The sequence below is a fragment of the Danio rerio genome, chromosome 2 (genome assembly GCF_052040795.2).
Source record: "Danio rerio strain M-AB ecotype USA chromosome 2, GRCz13ab, whole genome shotgun sequence".
Taxonomy (NCBI): Eukaryota; Metazoa; Chordata; class Actinopteri; order Cypriniformes; family Danionidae; genus Danio; species Danio rerio.
Genome location: NC_141022.1, coordinates 39,187,390 through 39,202,500, shown reverse-complemented (window position 1 = coordinate 39,202,500; position 15,111 = coordinate 39,187,390). Strand labels below are relative to the sequence as shown.

Genomic DNA, 15,111 nt, shown 5'->3' with positions numbered 1-15,111 from the left:
GAAGAAGGGCAGTGAGGCTGTCTAGAACAAGAGGGCAGTGAGACTGTAGACTGGCGGTTTCACAGCACTCTGGTCACTTACAGAAAACAAGGGAGCAAAATGATGGTACATTGGTTATGTTGATTCAAACAGCTAACAAATCTGAAATTAAACTCAAACTGTTAATTTAATTCAGTATTTTATTTGATGAAACCCTCTGCTTCAGTCATGTTTTTAGTAACACATTAACAAACATGTATTTTAGCTTCTTGAGAACAAAACTAAAAGTGTCCTTTCAGTTAAACGAGCATAAATCAGCCGTAACGACCTTTTGTTGCAGGATGAAAATAAAATAATAATTAAAACAAAACAAAAATAGAAAATTCGTGTTAGAAAACGGAGTGCATAAAATCGCCTTTTCATCTATTTCTGCCTGTCAGATTCTGCATCTTGAAGACATTTACAACTACGGCCGATACCTATGTGCTTTTCTTCATATTTTCTTTTAAAACAACTCTATTTTAATATATGTACATCTCCTTCATATATCTTAGGCAATAATTAAAAATCTGAAATCTGCATTTACGAGTTAATCAGTATTTAAAAAAACAAACAAACACAATCTCACTGACTCAGAACTGGCGCTATGCTTAACTCTCCCACTTCAAAACACCCCCCCCCCCCCCTGCAGTAGCATTTCTGTACATAACCAATATTAGATAACATTTATATACATCGGTAAGCAGACATTCGTTGCGATGGCGTGTGTTTACAGTAGTCAGAGTCAGTCAGTTGAGGCATGTAGCCTGGATCAGCAGCTGCTATTCTTGAACTCCCCGTTCTCTGTGATGGAGAGTTTGGTGGGGTTGGTGGGTGACAGGCCGTTCCGGAGGTTGTGCATGCTGTAGCGCTCCTTCACCTGAGTCAGAGCGCTCATCAGCCGAGAGTTAGCAGCATCCAGAGAGCTGATCCTCTTCTCCTGCAGGACACAGACAGAAGACAAAAACATCAACATCTGCAGATCAGGCTAGTGCATCTACTTTCTTAAAGCAAGTTAAAGGAATATTCAAGGTTATGTGCTGCAACAAGCCTTTGGCGAATTAGAAGAGAGGTTTGATTTTCTTTAAACATTTACATTAATGATTCAATCATTTCCTAATTACTCATTTACATAGTTGTCTGTAAGTTCATGTGACTTAGATGTAATAGCAGGTATATCTGAATAATTTGAGTATCCCACATACTTGAATATGTGATTTACAAGGACTCTCCATAGGTGTAATGTGTTTTATTATGTAAAAACTGCTTAGTATATGGACTTACCTTAACCCTACACCCATCCCTGGGGCAAGTTTTGTATGTTGAATATTATTTTTAAACAATTTGAATCACGAGGACACAAGGCATGTCCATGTAAACCACCTAAAGAGTGCAGCAAGGTCATGGCCGTGTCATTATACTATTTTGTGTCCTCGTAAACCACATAAACTAGCACACACATTATTTCTAAAGCGAACCACTTGATAATACTCTACATTCTACTGGATACTATTTTCTTTCTATCTATCTATCTATCTATCTATCTATCTATCTATCTATCTATCTATCTATCTATCTATCTATCTATCTATCTATCTATCTATCTATCTATCTATCTGTCTGTCTGTCTGTCTGTCTGTCTGTCTGTCTGTCTGTCTCTGTCTGTCTCGTTATCTGTCTGTCCATCTATCCATCCATTCATCTGTGCGTGCATTCATCCATCCATCCATCCATCCATCCGTCCATCCATGCATCCATCTGTCTATCCATCCATCCATATCTATCAATTCGTCCATCCATCTATCCATCTGTCTGCCCGTCCATTCCTCTGTCCATCTATCTATCTAGCATCTGTATCTGTCTGTCTGTCCATCCATCCGTCTATCTATCCACCCGTATACATTTTGTATCTATATCTATCCATCCATCCATCCATCCATCCATCCATACACACACTACTTATATATTCTAATTCAGAAAACATTTATTCTTCCTAAACATTTAGGTTGTATTTAGCCATGTATATTCCTTTAAATATTAAAAATCACATATACAGTTGAGAAATATCAAAAACTGTGGACACGGTTAATGAAACTAAACGTGTTAAAAAATAGGAGGTATTTATAATAGTAAAATAGATTATTTACATGCATATAAGTACAACAAAAGCAGTTGATTGATCATTGGTGTCAGTCTGACAGGTAGTCAGGCAAGTGTCAGGCATCACATGTGCAGCAAGAATCTGCCCTCAAAAGCACAACCACATACACACGAGCGCATTTGTGAGGACAGCAAAGACAGGAAACCTAAAATCCTGCACAAACAACGTACACACACCACAACCAGAAGAAAAGCGAGACCATCTTAAAAGTAGAAAAACAATTCTCTGCAGAGGGCATCTTGTGTAGGGGGCACACACACTGACTGGGGTGCTGGGGGTGTGGCAGCACGGGCAAACAGGAGATGACGAGGCAAAAAAAAAAAAAAAGAGATGAAAACAAAAAAACAAAAACAAAAGCAGCCAAAAGCTAGAGATCACAGATATCAGATACTGCATCTGCTAGGAGTGATTCCTATCAACACATTCCTTGACAGTGTCAGCTTCACATTGAACGTGTAGGAGATGCTCTGACAGCTTTAAAGAGTTGGAAAAGCAAGAACATTTACTAACCCGTGGCTAATTTTGAATGTAAAATGACAAAACAAGCTAGGAAATGTTAAAGTATGAAAATGTGTTCAAGTAAATGTAAAGTGTGTAATTTCTGTGCCAATCATTGTGTTATGAACAATAAAAATAAAATTACTATCAATAACCCGATATCATGAAAGACTTTAAATAATACTTTAATACTTTTTAACTAATAAAGACTTCTTAACTAACTGAAGAATTATGAGATATTAAAGTTAAAAGACATTATTGTGTGTGATATCAGTGAAGTAAACACATGTAAATTGCAAATAATGCTTTTTAGCTTCAATATCAACTGAAAGAAATGAACAAAAATATAAAAATAAAACATTTGATAATAAAAAATAAAAAAAAACAGTTAATATATTAAAATTTTATTCCAAACTCATATGATTTGGGAACATAAAAGATGACATTTTGAGAAATGTTTCAGTTTTCAGTTATAGTGTATGTACAAAGAAATACAATGCAAGTCAACGGGAGCCAAATCAGTTGTGAATAATTGATGATCAATGTGTATTTTTAGTTGTATTATAGTTTATTTTTAGTATTATTAACTATCTTCCAATGATCATCTTGTGTTTAACAAGTCATACCTTTTTTAAAATAAATAATATTAAAGGGCACCTATGATAAAAATCATCTTTTGAAAGCTGTTTGGACAGAACTGTGTGTAGGTATAGTGTGTCCACAGTCATATTGGAGTGATAGAAACACAATAAGTCTCTTTTCTAAAATTTCCTGACGTTAAAATCTTCCTATCTTGAGGCCCACCATAATGTGACATCAGAGTGCGGTTTCTCCGCCAACCAAATTGACAGCCATGTATTAACATGTCTCTGTAGTAACACGTATATTCTTATCAACAAGACAGGACGTGCGCAAAGCAACTGGGGTTAAAAGATCTGTTCGGCTCTCTGTGATCATCAATCATCATTAAATGTGATCAAGAATAAGTTTTACAAGATTAAAACATTTTTAAAACAGTGCATTTTATAGTTTATTACAGCGATTTCACCGTCTTTATCACCAAAGCCGCTTGTCAGTACAATTATAAAACAAGATGATTCGATCCTGGGTTTGGATGTTAAATCAGTTTTTTGTGTAAATAACACAACTGATATCCATACAGCAGTGGATTTTAACGTATCCTGTCACATTCCCTGTGCAAAGATACAGTATATATAAAATAGTATCTGTGCGTGACTCATTGTTGCAGAAAGGCTTGAATTAACTCAACAAATACATCAAATAATTATTGGTAAAGTTCTTAATGTAGTATTTTTCACAAACATTACGTGAGATCTGCTTCATGTCTTTCACTGTGCTGTTTATCTGACGCTGCCGGATATTGAGGCACACTCTGACAGACACGTGGGAACGGTGGGCATGGAGAACCAACATTAAAGGCACAGGCCACAAAAACAGCAACATTGTGTTGAGAGCAGAAAACCTAATATTCTGAAAGGTATAAAAATAATCTGATGGGTGTTTTGCGCTGAAACTTTACAGACACACTCTGGAGACACAAAAGAAAGAGGTAAAATAGGTGCCCTTTAATGAATCACATTTTAATAATTTGATATTATACTATGTTATGTTATATTATATTATTTCTTTCAATGATCATCTTAGGTTTATTAAAAGTTTAATTCATTAGCATGATACCACATTTAATTATATTTATACATGCACAATTTTGTTTGATTGGCCGATCAATATCAACCTAGTTTATATTATAACAAGTCAAGGATGTTTCTGCACATTATGTTTAGCTAAAATGCATTTTACACAGCGGAAACTACACACTTCACCTTTAACCCTCATTTTATTATAACATCTGAAGTGGAGAGCAACGAAAAGGCTAAGAGGACCGAGTGTTGCACAGGTTCAGGCCAGGCATGGGTGTTGGATTGGGGTGCGTTTACACAAGCCTAGCTGAACTGTCTGCTTGTACTTGCCTGCTGGTATTACCTCAGTTCCATTAGCGACCTGAAATTCAGTAGCACACAGCAACAATGAGCCGGTCAGCAGCCTGTTTACTTTAATACCATCTGAGGTTTAGCAGCGAGTTCAAAGCATTCCACTGTGCAGCACATACAGGCCAGACAAAACCTCACAACCAGACAAAGATGATCTCCAAACTCACACTAAAGTTCTCTTGCGACTAATCATGCTGTTTATATGGTCATCTGCAGTACCTGTGCATCGATTATCTTCTGTTTGGCATCTATGACCGCCTGCATCTCTGCATGGTCTCTCTTCAGCTCTTCCTCCACGGCCATCAGCCTATGAATCACAAATGACACATTTAGTCAGATATCACATGGTTTTACAATTACAGGTAGGTTAAAGTTTAAATTATCAGCTCTTTGTTGAAAATTGTAATTCTTTAAAAAATATTTTCCAAATGATGTTTTAACCTTCTTTGCCATGATGACAGTATAGAACATTTTACTAGTTATTTGCAAAATACTAGTGTTCAGCTTAAAGTGCAATTTAAAGACTTAAGTAGGTTAACCAGATTTTATCTCAGCCAGACTAAAATAAATACGACTTTCACCAGAAGAAAAATATTATAAAAAATATGGTAAAAAAAGTTGCTTGCTTTATTAAATTGTAGCTGCCAAATATAAACACACAACAATTTTACTGAAGTAAATTAGAAATTTTAAGAGCAAAGTCGTTTTCAGATAATTTTTTTATTTTTTAAATCTGAAACCATTCCAAACTTTAGAAATTAACAAAAGAAAAAATACCCTTTATATTCTTAATATATAAAGGGAGCTATATTTTAAGGATATAAAGGGTATTTTTTTTTACTTTACAATAAGAGAATCGCTGACAACTTCGTCCCTTTGGTCACATAGTATATCTTTTGTTATTAACTACATAATGAGAAAGAAGCCTTTAGTGGGGTAGAAAATGTACTTATTTTGCTCTCCTGGCTTTTGAAGGGAATTACCCATTTCTCCTTAACTTTTTCTTTTTCACCCGGTTGTGATATTGCTCAGATGTCACGTCAAACAGACACAAGTGCTCCTGTCAAATTGACACTAGTTTTTTTTCTCCATTTCTTGGGTCCAAATAAACTGAAAGTGTCGCTTTTAACTTCTCCCCTAACCTCCAGCTGGCCTGCAGATACCTTCACTAGTGAATGCTGCTCTCTCATTGGCTGTAGGTAATCACAGATGTTATTTTCAGTCAGAACTCATTTCACACAGCATGATTTGAATAATCTGCGACTTTCTTAGATCGCGTCTTTGATTGTTACTCACGTAAACGAGCACCGATTTGCCTGCGATTTCAGGCATTTGTCTGCGATTTCTCAAAACCTGTTGTCGGCGGCAAAATCAGGGCTAAAATCATGCAGTCTGAACTTGGCATAAGTGGTCAAACCTCTTAAAATGTATATTTTTCTGAAATTTTAGCCTTAGTAAATGATTACAGTCTCTTGACAGCAATTGACTTATGTGACTAACAAATTACATGACTTAAATGTCTGGAATAGACATTTCCACATTTAAACTTCCTTTAACGGAATCCAGATTATTATGGCAACATTTTTTTTATATTTCGCTTTAACACTTGAGCAAATAACTGCAATATTAAAATAAATATTTGTATTTAAAAGTTTATTTGTTTAATTAATGTATTATTTGTATCAGTAATGTATTAATTTCATTAATCTATTCAGAACTACAATCTTCACTCACCTGCAGATAATACTCTTCATCTGGCTGTCTTTTTCCTCCTGTTGTCTTCGCAGACGGTCCTCACTGTCCTCCAGTCGAGTCTTGTATTCTAAGAGCAGCTTCTGCATCTGCTGCTCCTGAGCCAGTAACCGTCTCTCATACTCCTCCAGCCGCCGACTAGACGTCCGCAGACGCTCCTTTAGCTTCGAGATTTCCTGTTCATACTTCAGGAACAAGTATACAACATCTTAAAACCATTACCATAGGGTATCTGCAGCATATCTGCATGCATTATCCTTTCCACATATCCATACCTTCTCCACATGTTTGGCATCGTCTTTACTCTGCCCTTCCTCTTCCTCATCTTCATACTGGCCATTATTCAAAACCCACGCAGCTGTTCGCTCCACTGGGGACATGGTGACAGACTCTACAGGTGACTGGACCTTATTGACACAAGCAAACAGTTAGTGCTCAAACACTTGACAATAAAGTAAACATACTCAAATTTCCTCAAGTCTGTCTTCACCTGTTTGTTGGCTCGTCCTCCTGGTACTGAACCATCTTTGGAGCACGTGGACTGCTGTCTTGATCGTTCACCGCTCTGCTGTATGGGCTCAGTGTTGGCGCTGCTGCCGCTGCGGATGGACGTGCTGTGAGGGAGCGACCTTGGGGTTCGTGCTCCAGCATTTGCTGCCACCAACCCAACTCCTCGACTCTGCTGCTCCACTTTCACTATATGTGCCGTACCGGTGGTACTCTGCCTTGGCACTGCCACCACCTGGGCTCCCGAGTGCTGGTCTGCCAGGGGAGGGTGCCAGCGTGCCGTTGGAGGCGGCGTCTCCTGTCCCTGGATGCTTCTTCGGCTAAATTCCTCCTCCACGCTGCTGGTGGAGGGTATCCGGGCTCTGGGAGTTGCTCCCCGGCCACCTGAGGCACTAGGACTGGCGCTCCGAGAGCTCCCTGTGCTCAGGTTTTCCGAGCTAGAGTCAGGCTGCAGGGACTGGGCAGAGTGTGTGGACTGGGTTGAGTGTGTTGATTGTGCGTGCAGGTTGCTGAGGTGGTAAACAGGGTTTTGGAAAGACAGCGGTTGTAGGCTGCGCTGCTGGCTAAGGGATGGGTGGATCGGGCGCCGCACCTGTGGTGCACTCTGGGGTAAGTTATCCCTCAGCTGTGGAACTTTCGGGTGGACTGGAGGCTGGTGGAGGTGTGGAGGAGGGACAGGGCCGATGGAGGCTTGAGAGCCTACTCTGCCTAACCTAGATGAGGCTTCATTGAGCGAGTTGGGACCTGGATGCCCCTGAGCAAGGTAAGAGTCCTGCAAGTCCATTAAAGATATACTGCGTCCATTCGGGAGCGGACTGTCCCTCTCCTCTTTGTCGGAGAAGCTCATGCTGTGTGCGGACGACTGTTGACCCAGTAAAGGATGCTTTCCTCTGACTAAGGCCTCCATGTGCTCTTGGACAGGTGATTTGATGCTCCTCATTTCACTGGGAAACAAGATACAAAAGAATGAATATGCTGGACAAATTAAGTAAATAATAGTGCAAATGCATTTTAATAAATTCAATCTCAGTGGTTTCAGAAAGTTAGTTGTGCCAGTGTATTGTAGCAAGTTCTGGTGTACTTGATTGGGGTCTGCAACTCTCCAAGAGAATGTTAGGAGACCCCTGGTTTATTGTAGGACATGAACCAGCAGGCACACACTAGCAGAAGAAGGATGACATAATGTCACACCAACATCATGTTGTCTCATGTGAATCAGAACTACAAGGTGAAGTCAACTCTAGATTGTTCATGTCTTTGAATGCAGATGTATTTCTATGACAACAAATCAGTTCCTAAACATAGCACCTCGTAATCACAGCAACTACAAGATGACATGGATGTAGCTATAAATGCACATAAGCAGAGGTCACTCAAGAAAGTCACTATGTAAAATTCCTCTCTGATAGCATATGCCTGTCTTGTCCATGATATATTGCACTTAAAACCTGTAAATTTACTGCAAGTTTGCATTCAGATCTGCCTTCATCCAATCAATAACTGGCACATAGTAACTATCTTGAGCCGCCTTTCCGCTGCACACAACATTCGTTCACGACTGTCAGAATACGCCCCCTTGTGGCAGTTGCACAGAATATTCAGTTTTGTTGTGCACGATGGGAAGCTCATTCTTGCGATGGTGTCCAAAATAAAGAAGTGCAAAAGCAAGAGCCTTTATTCTTTTTGTGTTTACCATGGTTGAATGAATAAATGAATGAATACTAGAAACTCATCATAGTCTGCTAAAAATTTGAGAGGGAATGTGGAGTCAAGATTAAAAATCATTTTTATTATTCATTTATGAATAGAATTTTAATATAGACTTTTTTCAGATTCAAGAAATAATGGAAAAACTACTATTTCTCATCTGGACCTGCTTGGACAACACTGGAATACATCACATCCAGTCGGCCGGTTGCAGGAGTTCAAATATTTTAACGGATCTGCAGCTCAAATCGGAGCCAAAATTTCTGCATACAGAGATGATTGAAACTCCGCGCACCCCTGGAACTCCTGGACTATTCTCTATTGGAAATGAATGACTTCCGATATGTCGCTTGTCATTTGTCGGGTGCAGTAGTAAGGCGGCTTTACAATTCTTCTTTTCAATTGTTCAAAAGAGAAGATCTGTTAATACTTCCATTACAAGATAACTTGCACCCTGGTCATGTTTCTACATGCTGGCAAAACTGGAACTTTAATAATTAGAACAAAAGTAGTTCTTTCTCAATGACTGCACCAAGTTTGAATTTGAAGAGAAAATAACAATTAACAAAGTATTTCAATTTCAGTTCTTTACACAAAGCTTAAGCATGACTTGATTTGGATATTTGATTCAGGAAACAGCGCACGAGTCATTAATATCTCTATAAAGACATCGATGAAACGCATGTCCTACCTGTCTGCTGGGTCTTCAAATATTCTCTGCAGTCCTGAGGACACACTTCCACTGATGTCATGAGCAGAGCTGTGGTCCTGGAAGCGTCTGAGCTGCTGCTGGATGGGAGTAGGGCTGGACAGCGAGCGGGTGATATCGCCAAGGATACGTGGCAGGGGCCCCAGTTTGGCCACTGTCGCCTGCAGGAAGGAATTGTCACCCTGGGTTGGCGCGTTACCATGGTAACCACATTATGGACCATAGAGGGCAACCACATGGAGCCCGAGAGTTTGAGGGTGCAGATGGCAGATTGGTGGTTTGGCAGGAGTTTTTTTTTTTTTGGTTGGTCGAGATAGTAGGCACCATAATGCATTGGTGGTAGGACAGCGTAACCATGGAGACACAGTGTGTCGGACAGGAAAGGGTGGAATGGATAGTGGCATGGGTAAACAGAGGAGAAAACAAAAGGAAAAAAGTCAAATTAGGGATAAATAAAAGAAAAACCAAACACATGCGACTACAAAAAAACAACAAAAGCCATTCCAAAAACAACAAAAGGAAACAAACAGGGTAAAAATGGTCCAACGCAGAGCATGCATCAAACAACAACAGAAGGTTATGTCTGAGACAAGGTAAAAGAGAGGTTGAGATGAATTAAATCGTGGCAAAAAACAAAAACATTGTGCAGGGAGGTTTTAAGTGCAGTCAAAACAAAACCATGCTACAGACGCAACAGGTCAGCAAGGGTTAGAGGGAGGGCATATGGGAATGTGTGAATGCGCCGTGTCCAATGCCATCCAACAGACTGTACCAGTTTAAACAGGGACATTAACCTCAGGATAACTTAACTTAGACAATAAGTTAATGTCATAACACTGCAAACAAGCGCAAAGCTTTTTTGGTCACACACACACAGCCATTGAACAATTAAAATCAGCCTCATCCTTATAATGTTTGTGAGGATCAAGCATTACTGACATGAAGCACACAGCTCAGCATAAGACATTTGCGGCAATACCTCTGAGGTATGAAATGTGCTTCCTGATTTTGAGAAGTGGACACTCTTAAAGATGCACTCAATAATTTTTCATGCTATTTATTTCATTCATGTTCCAGTTCAACTGATGTTTGTTATGTGGACCTGTTGTGATTGTTAATTTCCAGATTTACTGTGCAATATAACTGTTGGTGAAAGTCATTAGACGACTGCAGCCAATAACTCATTTGGCATTTCCATAGTTTTTTAACATATTTTTAATCTAAAATTAATAAATAAAATAATTAAACCAATAAAAAGCACTTATTGTAAAGTTTAACATTTTATTAGTCTAACCAGCTTATGGTGTTGCATTATCTTATATGCATGCCTTCTTATATGATTGCATTTGCTGTCCAATATGTGAATGCAAAATTGCAATGTGAGATCTACAAAATTACAAGCAAATTAGCGCTAGTTAAAGAATCATATATTGCAAATAATTATATATTCATAATATACAATAGTGATGTTCAAATCTAATCATGTGTTAGGCCTCTTTCTTGACTTTACACAGAAAAAGGAGACATGATATCACTATGTTGCAAAAACGCTATTGGTTAAATGTCGGCAAAGGAGAACATGGAAGCAGCTTGAAGTGAAAATCATGAGTATGTCTGTGGTCTGGAGGTATTATGAAGTTGATGACGACAACATTGGCTATGAAAACTGTGAGATATGTAAACTTGGGATTGCCTGCCGCGTATTTTAAGTTAAGGTGCTATTTGTTTTTATATTAGATTTTAATTATATTTACTGTTGCACTAAAGTGTAAAAGTGAATAATTAATGCTATTTATTACTTAATTGTTCAAGCTACCTCACAGAAGTGCTCTGTTTGTTAAGTGTTAAAAGTGAATGTTAAAATAAGGTGAATTAAATCAAAAATAAGGAACATCCGGGATCATTTTCTTCGCTCTTGCTTATTCATTTTATGTATTATAGAAGTATCGGATCAGGTTTTGGTAGATACCCAAAATCAAATGATTCAAACTCAAGAGCAAAAAAACAGATAGGGACATCCATCCCTAATATACAGTACACCAAAAAGTTGTTTGTGACAGGGGTAATGTTGAGCAAGTATTCACTGTTCTATCTAAATTTAAGAATGAAGAAAAAAAATTACTGAGTGCAAAAGCATTACATAACATCTCTCTGGCAGGCAGGTGTGTTTTATCCCCAAATATTTTTATGTCTAATAAACAAATTGAACCTCAGCTCTTGTAAATCTAGCCTACAGTAGATTTCATTCTAAGAGGTACTGTTGCAGTAAAAATGGTTTGGAGGGATTTCAGTACCTTGTCCAGCTGAGACACCACCTCCCAGAGCAGCGAGTGAAGCACTGACAGCTCCCGGCCCAGGTCAATGTAGCCCTCAAAGCCTGGGGTGTTGGAGATTGTCTCAAGATTTGAGATCTCAAGCAGAAAACGGGTCATACCAGCCCACTCGTGCTCTAGAAAGTCATTCATGAAAGCCATGTACTCCTCTTTGTTCCCGAATCTGTTGTAATAGACAATTAGAAATGTATTAGAATGCATTAGAAGTGCTCTGAGGCAGACTGATAATAGACTTTTACAAATACTACATTTACTAACACAAGAATATAATATTAATATGGTATTTAATTTAAGTAACACAATCAGTACAGTATTTAATGTGAAAACATTACATGTAAACATTGTTTCTTGCATGAGATAATGGCACATACTTGGCAAAGTTAGCAAGATTCTGAATGACTTTGGCAATGAGGGTGAGTGTTCGAGAAGTACGGTCATCTGGATATTCCTGCATGAGACCAAAGAGTGACGGGGACATGATGGCAGGACACAGAAAGCGCAGGAAGAGCGATGCGCTGATAAGACGCTGACTGATGTCCTGCTTCCCTCGAGCGTGACACTGCTGCTTCCATGATGCAAAGACCTCCTTCAGTTCACGTGGAAAAACACTGGCCGGATTACAGTTGAAGGTTAGTATGGAACGAATGCATTTGCATGGTCAAACTACAAACAAGGACAGTATTTGAAGTTGTCAGCAGAAGCATTATGATTGGCATAATTCCCCTGGCAAAAGGTTTATTGTTGAAACAATGTTTTTGAAAAATCCAATACAAATGAGACATTTTATCATAAAAAATAAAACAGTGAATTTTGATTACATTACAAAATAACAGCTCCTGTGATGACAGACCTGAATTTCCAGCAGCCATTACTTCGGTCTTAATGTCAGATAATCATTCAGAATGGTTATATTATTTGCTGCTAAAATAACTTTCTCAATTTGATCAAAGTTTAAAAATGTTGTGCTGCTTATTATTTTTGTGGAAAGATGTTTTCTTCAATATTTTTTGACCAACAGAAACACAAAAGAATTTATGCCAAGTCAAAAAATTTGCAGATATTTGAAACGTATATCAGATTAATTGTATCAATTTATGCTTCAACCAAATTAACATTGAATTATAGTGTATATGTTTTATGCTTCACATAAATTCACTAATTTTTGTTGTATTATTTTAAAAACGAAAAGAAAGTTACCAATAAGAGTTGATGATCTTGCAGAAGGCCAGTTCGCAGCACATCTTCAGGTTACTCTGATGCTCTGGAAGCTCGTTGCTGGTGCACTTTGATTGGTCTACTTCACAATTTTCATCCGACTCGTACAGGGCTTTAATAAACTCCCCTAACAAACACATACACACACATATGATAAAGAGTCTTAATTGTAGAAGCTTTAAGTTTTTAGGTTGCCTTTACAATCTTTTAATACACCAGGGTGCACACAGAATTTACCTAGTGCATCATGTAGGTACTTCTGTCCCACCAGTTTGAGGTATTCTTCAATGGCTTTGGTGGCTAGTGTGTTTTCTCTAAAGATCAGCACATCATGGTCAGCACAGCGATCCACTTCTGACATCACCAAATCCGTTAGGAAGTCCTAATATAGACAGTTTAGTTAACTTTGGTGATTATGGTTAACAAAAACTTAAAGGTCCCTTGAAGTGCCTTGAAATTAGCAGATTATTCAACGTGCAATGAAAATTCAGCTGAAACAGGAAAACCTAGTTGTCCTAGTTTACTGTTTGTTAAAAGTATATTTTTATGTGCAATGTATCTTGCCCCTCTGGACTTGCTGTAAACACACAGCCATTTTGAGATTCCACTTATTGAGGATTAAGCTACTGGCTAGTAATTGCTCATTAAGTGTTTATGAGAACCCTTCACGATGAATGCTCAGTTACATATGAATAAATGGCTAATTTCAGATGCAGCAACACTTTTTGAAGGGGGTGAGGACACTTCAGCTGCTTGATTGTTCGAAGTTGAGATGAGAAAAAGTATGAAGTAAAGTTTTAATTGTTTTTGTTTCCTCTCATGTAATTATTGGTAGCACACTAGCCTGTAGACAATATCACAACAAAAAATCTATACTAACACCCCATAAAACAAAGAAATATTGGCTTCATGGGACTTTAACTAGCATCGTACCTTTGCCCGTCCCGTGCTCTGCAGAATGTGCACCAGAGCGCTGGCCATCTCCTCTTTGTTCTTCACGCTTATGACCGGCTCCAACACAGAGCACAACATGGTATAGTTATTGGTAACAAACTCTGCAAACTCCTTGTACTGCTCCATGGGCAGAATTGAGATGGTCTGAAAGCGGGATTTGATGCGGATGGAGGGGCCTCCACCTTTGGCTTTGCTGGTGGTGGGAGTGCTGACTGGATACCACTTCTCCACAAACTGCCTACCCATCACCCCATGCACAGGGATGTTCACCAGGCCAACATAGTTGTTTTTGTCCTTTTTCTTTTTCTTGTCCACATCCCGGTAGATGTGTATGGTGATGCTCTTCATGGACGGGAGGCCGGAAAACTCAAAGTGTTCCCCCCAGAACAGGCAGTCGGAGCGGGTTTTGCTGGTGGTACGAGCGTACAGCATGTCATCCAGACACAGCTCACAGAAATATTTCTTTTTTGGTGGCAGGTCTTTTGCCTCAATGATCCACAGGCGGAGGACGTTTTCCGCCCGCCGGCAATTGTCCTGGAGGAGAATTACACTAATTAATCATACCAGCTCTTTAAAGTATAAAATAAGCATGCATGCTTTTGATTATATTAAAAAACAAAAGATATGACAGTCACCTTATTAGGTTGCACAGTTCTTTTGAGGTTCTCCATCCATTTGTCCCGTTCAGCAGCAGAGGAACAGCTGAAGCACTTACTTCCACCTGAGTACGCCACCTACATGAGAAGTAAGAACATTCATTATGGACATTTATTTAATGTAAATTATTTTATTTTATGTAATGGATAAAACTTTAAGATGTTTTCAAGTTTGTTCTCATGTTTATTAGCTTTTTTTATGAGTCAAGGGGAACAAATTCATCACTTTCTGATTAACTGGCACCAAATATCAACAGTAAAAATGGCATTTGCTGCAGTAGGAGAAGCTTTGTGAATCTTTTCTTCATTTAATAAATGACCTGCGCCTCAGAAAGCAATTCGGACACGCAGTGAGTGCGCGGTGGCGTTGAAGGCATCAGACGCAGAGCACAGACGCTCTTGATTCTGGAGGTAAATAATAATACAATAACACTAATACTGAAACAGTTAAGGCATTTTAGAATGACCAAAACAACATTTCAGATGTTTTACAGTGGGCTCAGTCTGCTGGTTTGTCCATTCACACCCATTTTTTATCATTACATGATCTCTTATAACAAAATCATGACTATTTTCAATGCGCATACTG

General features: G+C 38.7%; 1 protein-coding gene across 22 annotated transcripts in view; it reads right to left on the bottom strand.

The window, feature by feature from the left end:
• The window catches only part of rasal2 (RAS protein activator like 2), a 115,337-nt gene that overhangs the window by 192 nt on the left and 100,034 nt on the right, over positions 1-15,111 (bottom strand). For 7 of the 22 annotated variants that reach the window (XM_087241080.1, XM_087241065.1, XM_087241069.1 and 4 more), the window contains 12 exons: positions 14,502-14,600; positions 13,846-14,400; positions 13,150-13,294; positions 12,895-13,039; positions 12,069-12,305; positions 11,659-11,860; positions 9,347-9,525; positions 6,932-7,892; positions 6,717-6,848; positions 6,424-6,626; positions 4,909-4,996; positions 1-958 (listed from right to left, as the gene is read on the bottom strand). The exon at positions 1-958 is cut by the window's left edge and continues 192 nt beyond it. In XM_087241080.1, the coding sequence (XP_087097206.1) occupies positions 791-958; positions 4,909-4,996; positions 6,424-6,626; positions 6,717-6,848; positions 6,932-7,892; positions 9,347-9,525; positions 11,659-11,860; positions 12,069-12,305; positions 12,895-13,039; positions 13,150-13,294; positions 13,846-14,400; positions 14,502-14,600 (3,114 nt within the window). In that variant the 3' untranslated portion in view covers positions 1-790. Of the gene's footprint in view, positions 959-4,668; positions 4,700-4,908; positions 4,997-6,423; positions 6,627-6,716; positions 6,849-6,931; positions 7,893-9,346; positions 9,547-11,658; positions 11,861-12,068; positions 12,306-12,894; positions 13,040-13,149; positions 13,295-13,845; positions 14,401-14,501; positions 14,601-15,111 lie in introns of all 22 variants that reach the window. The other 15 variants (XM_087241079.1, XM_087241064.1, XM_087241068.1 and 12 more) reach the window with 3 other exon arrangements.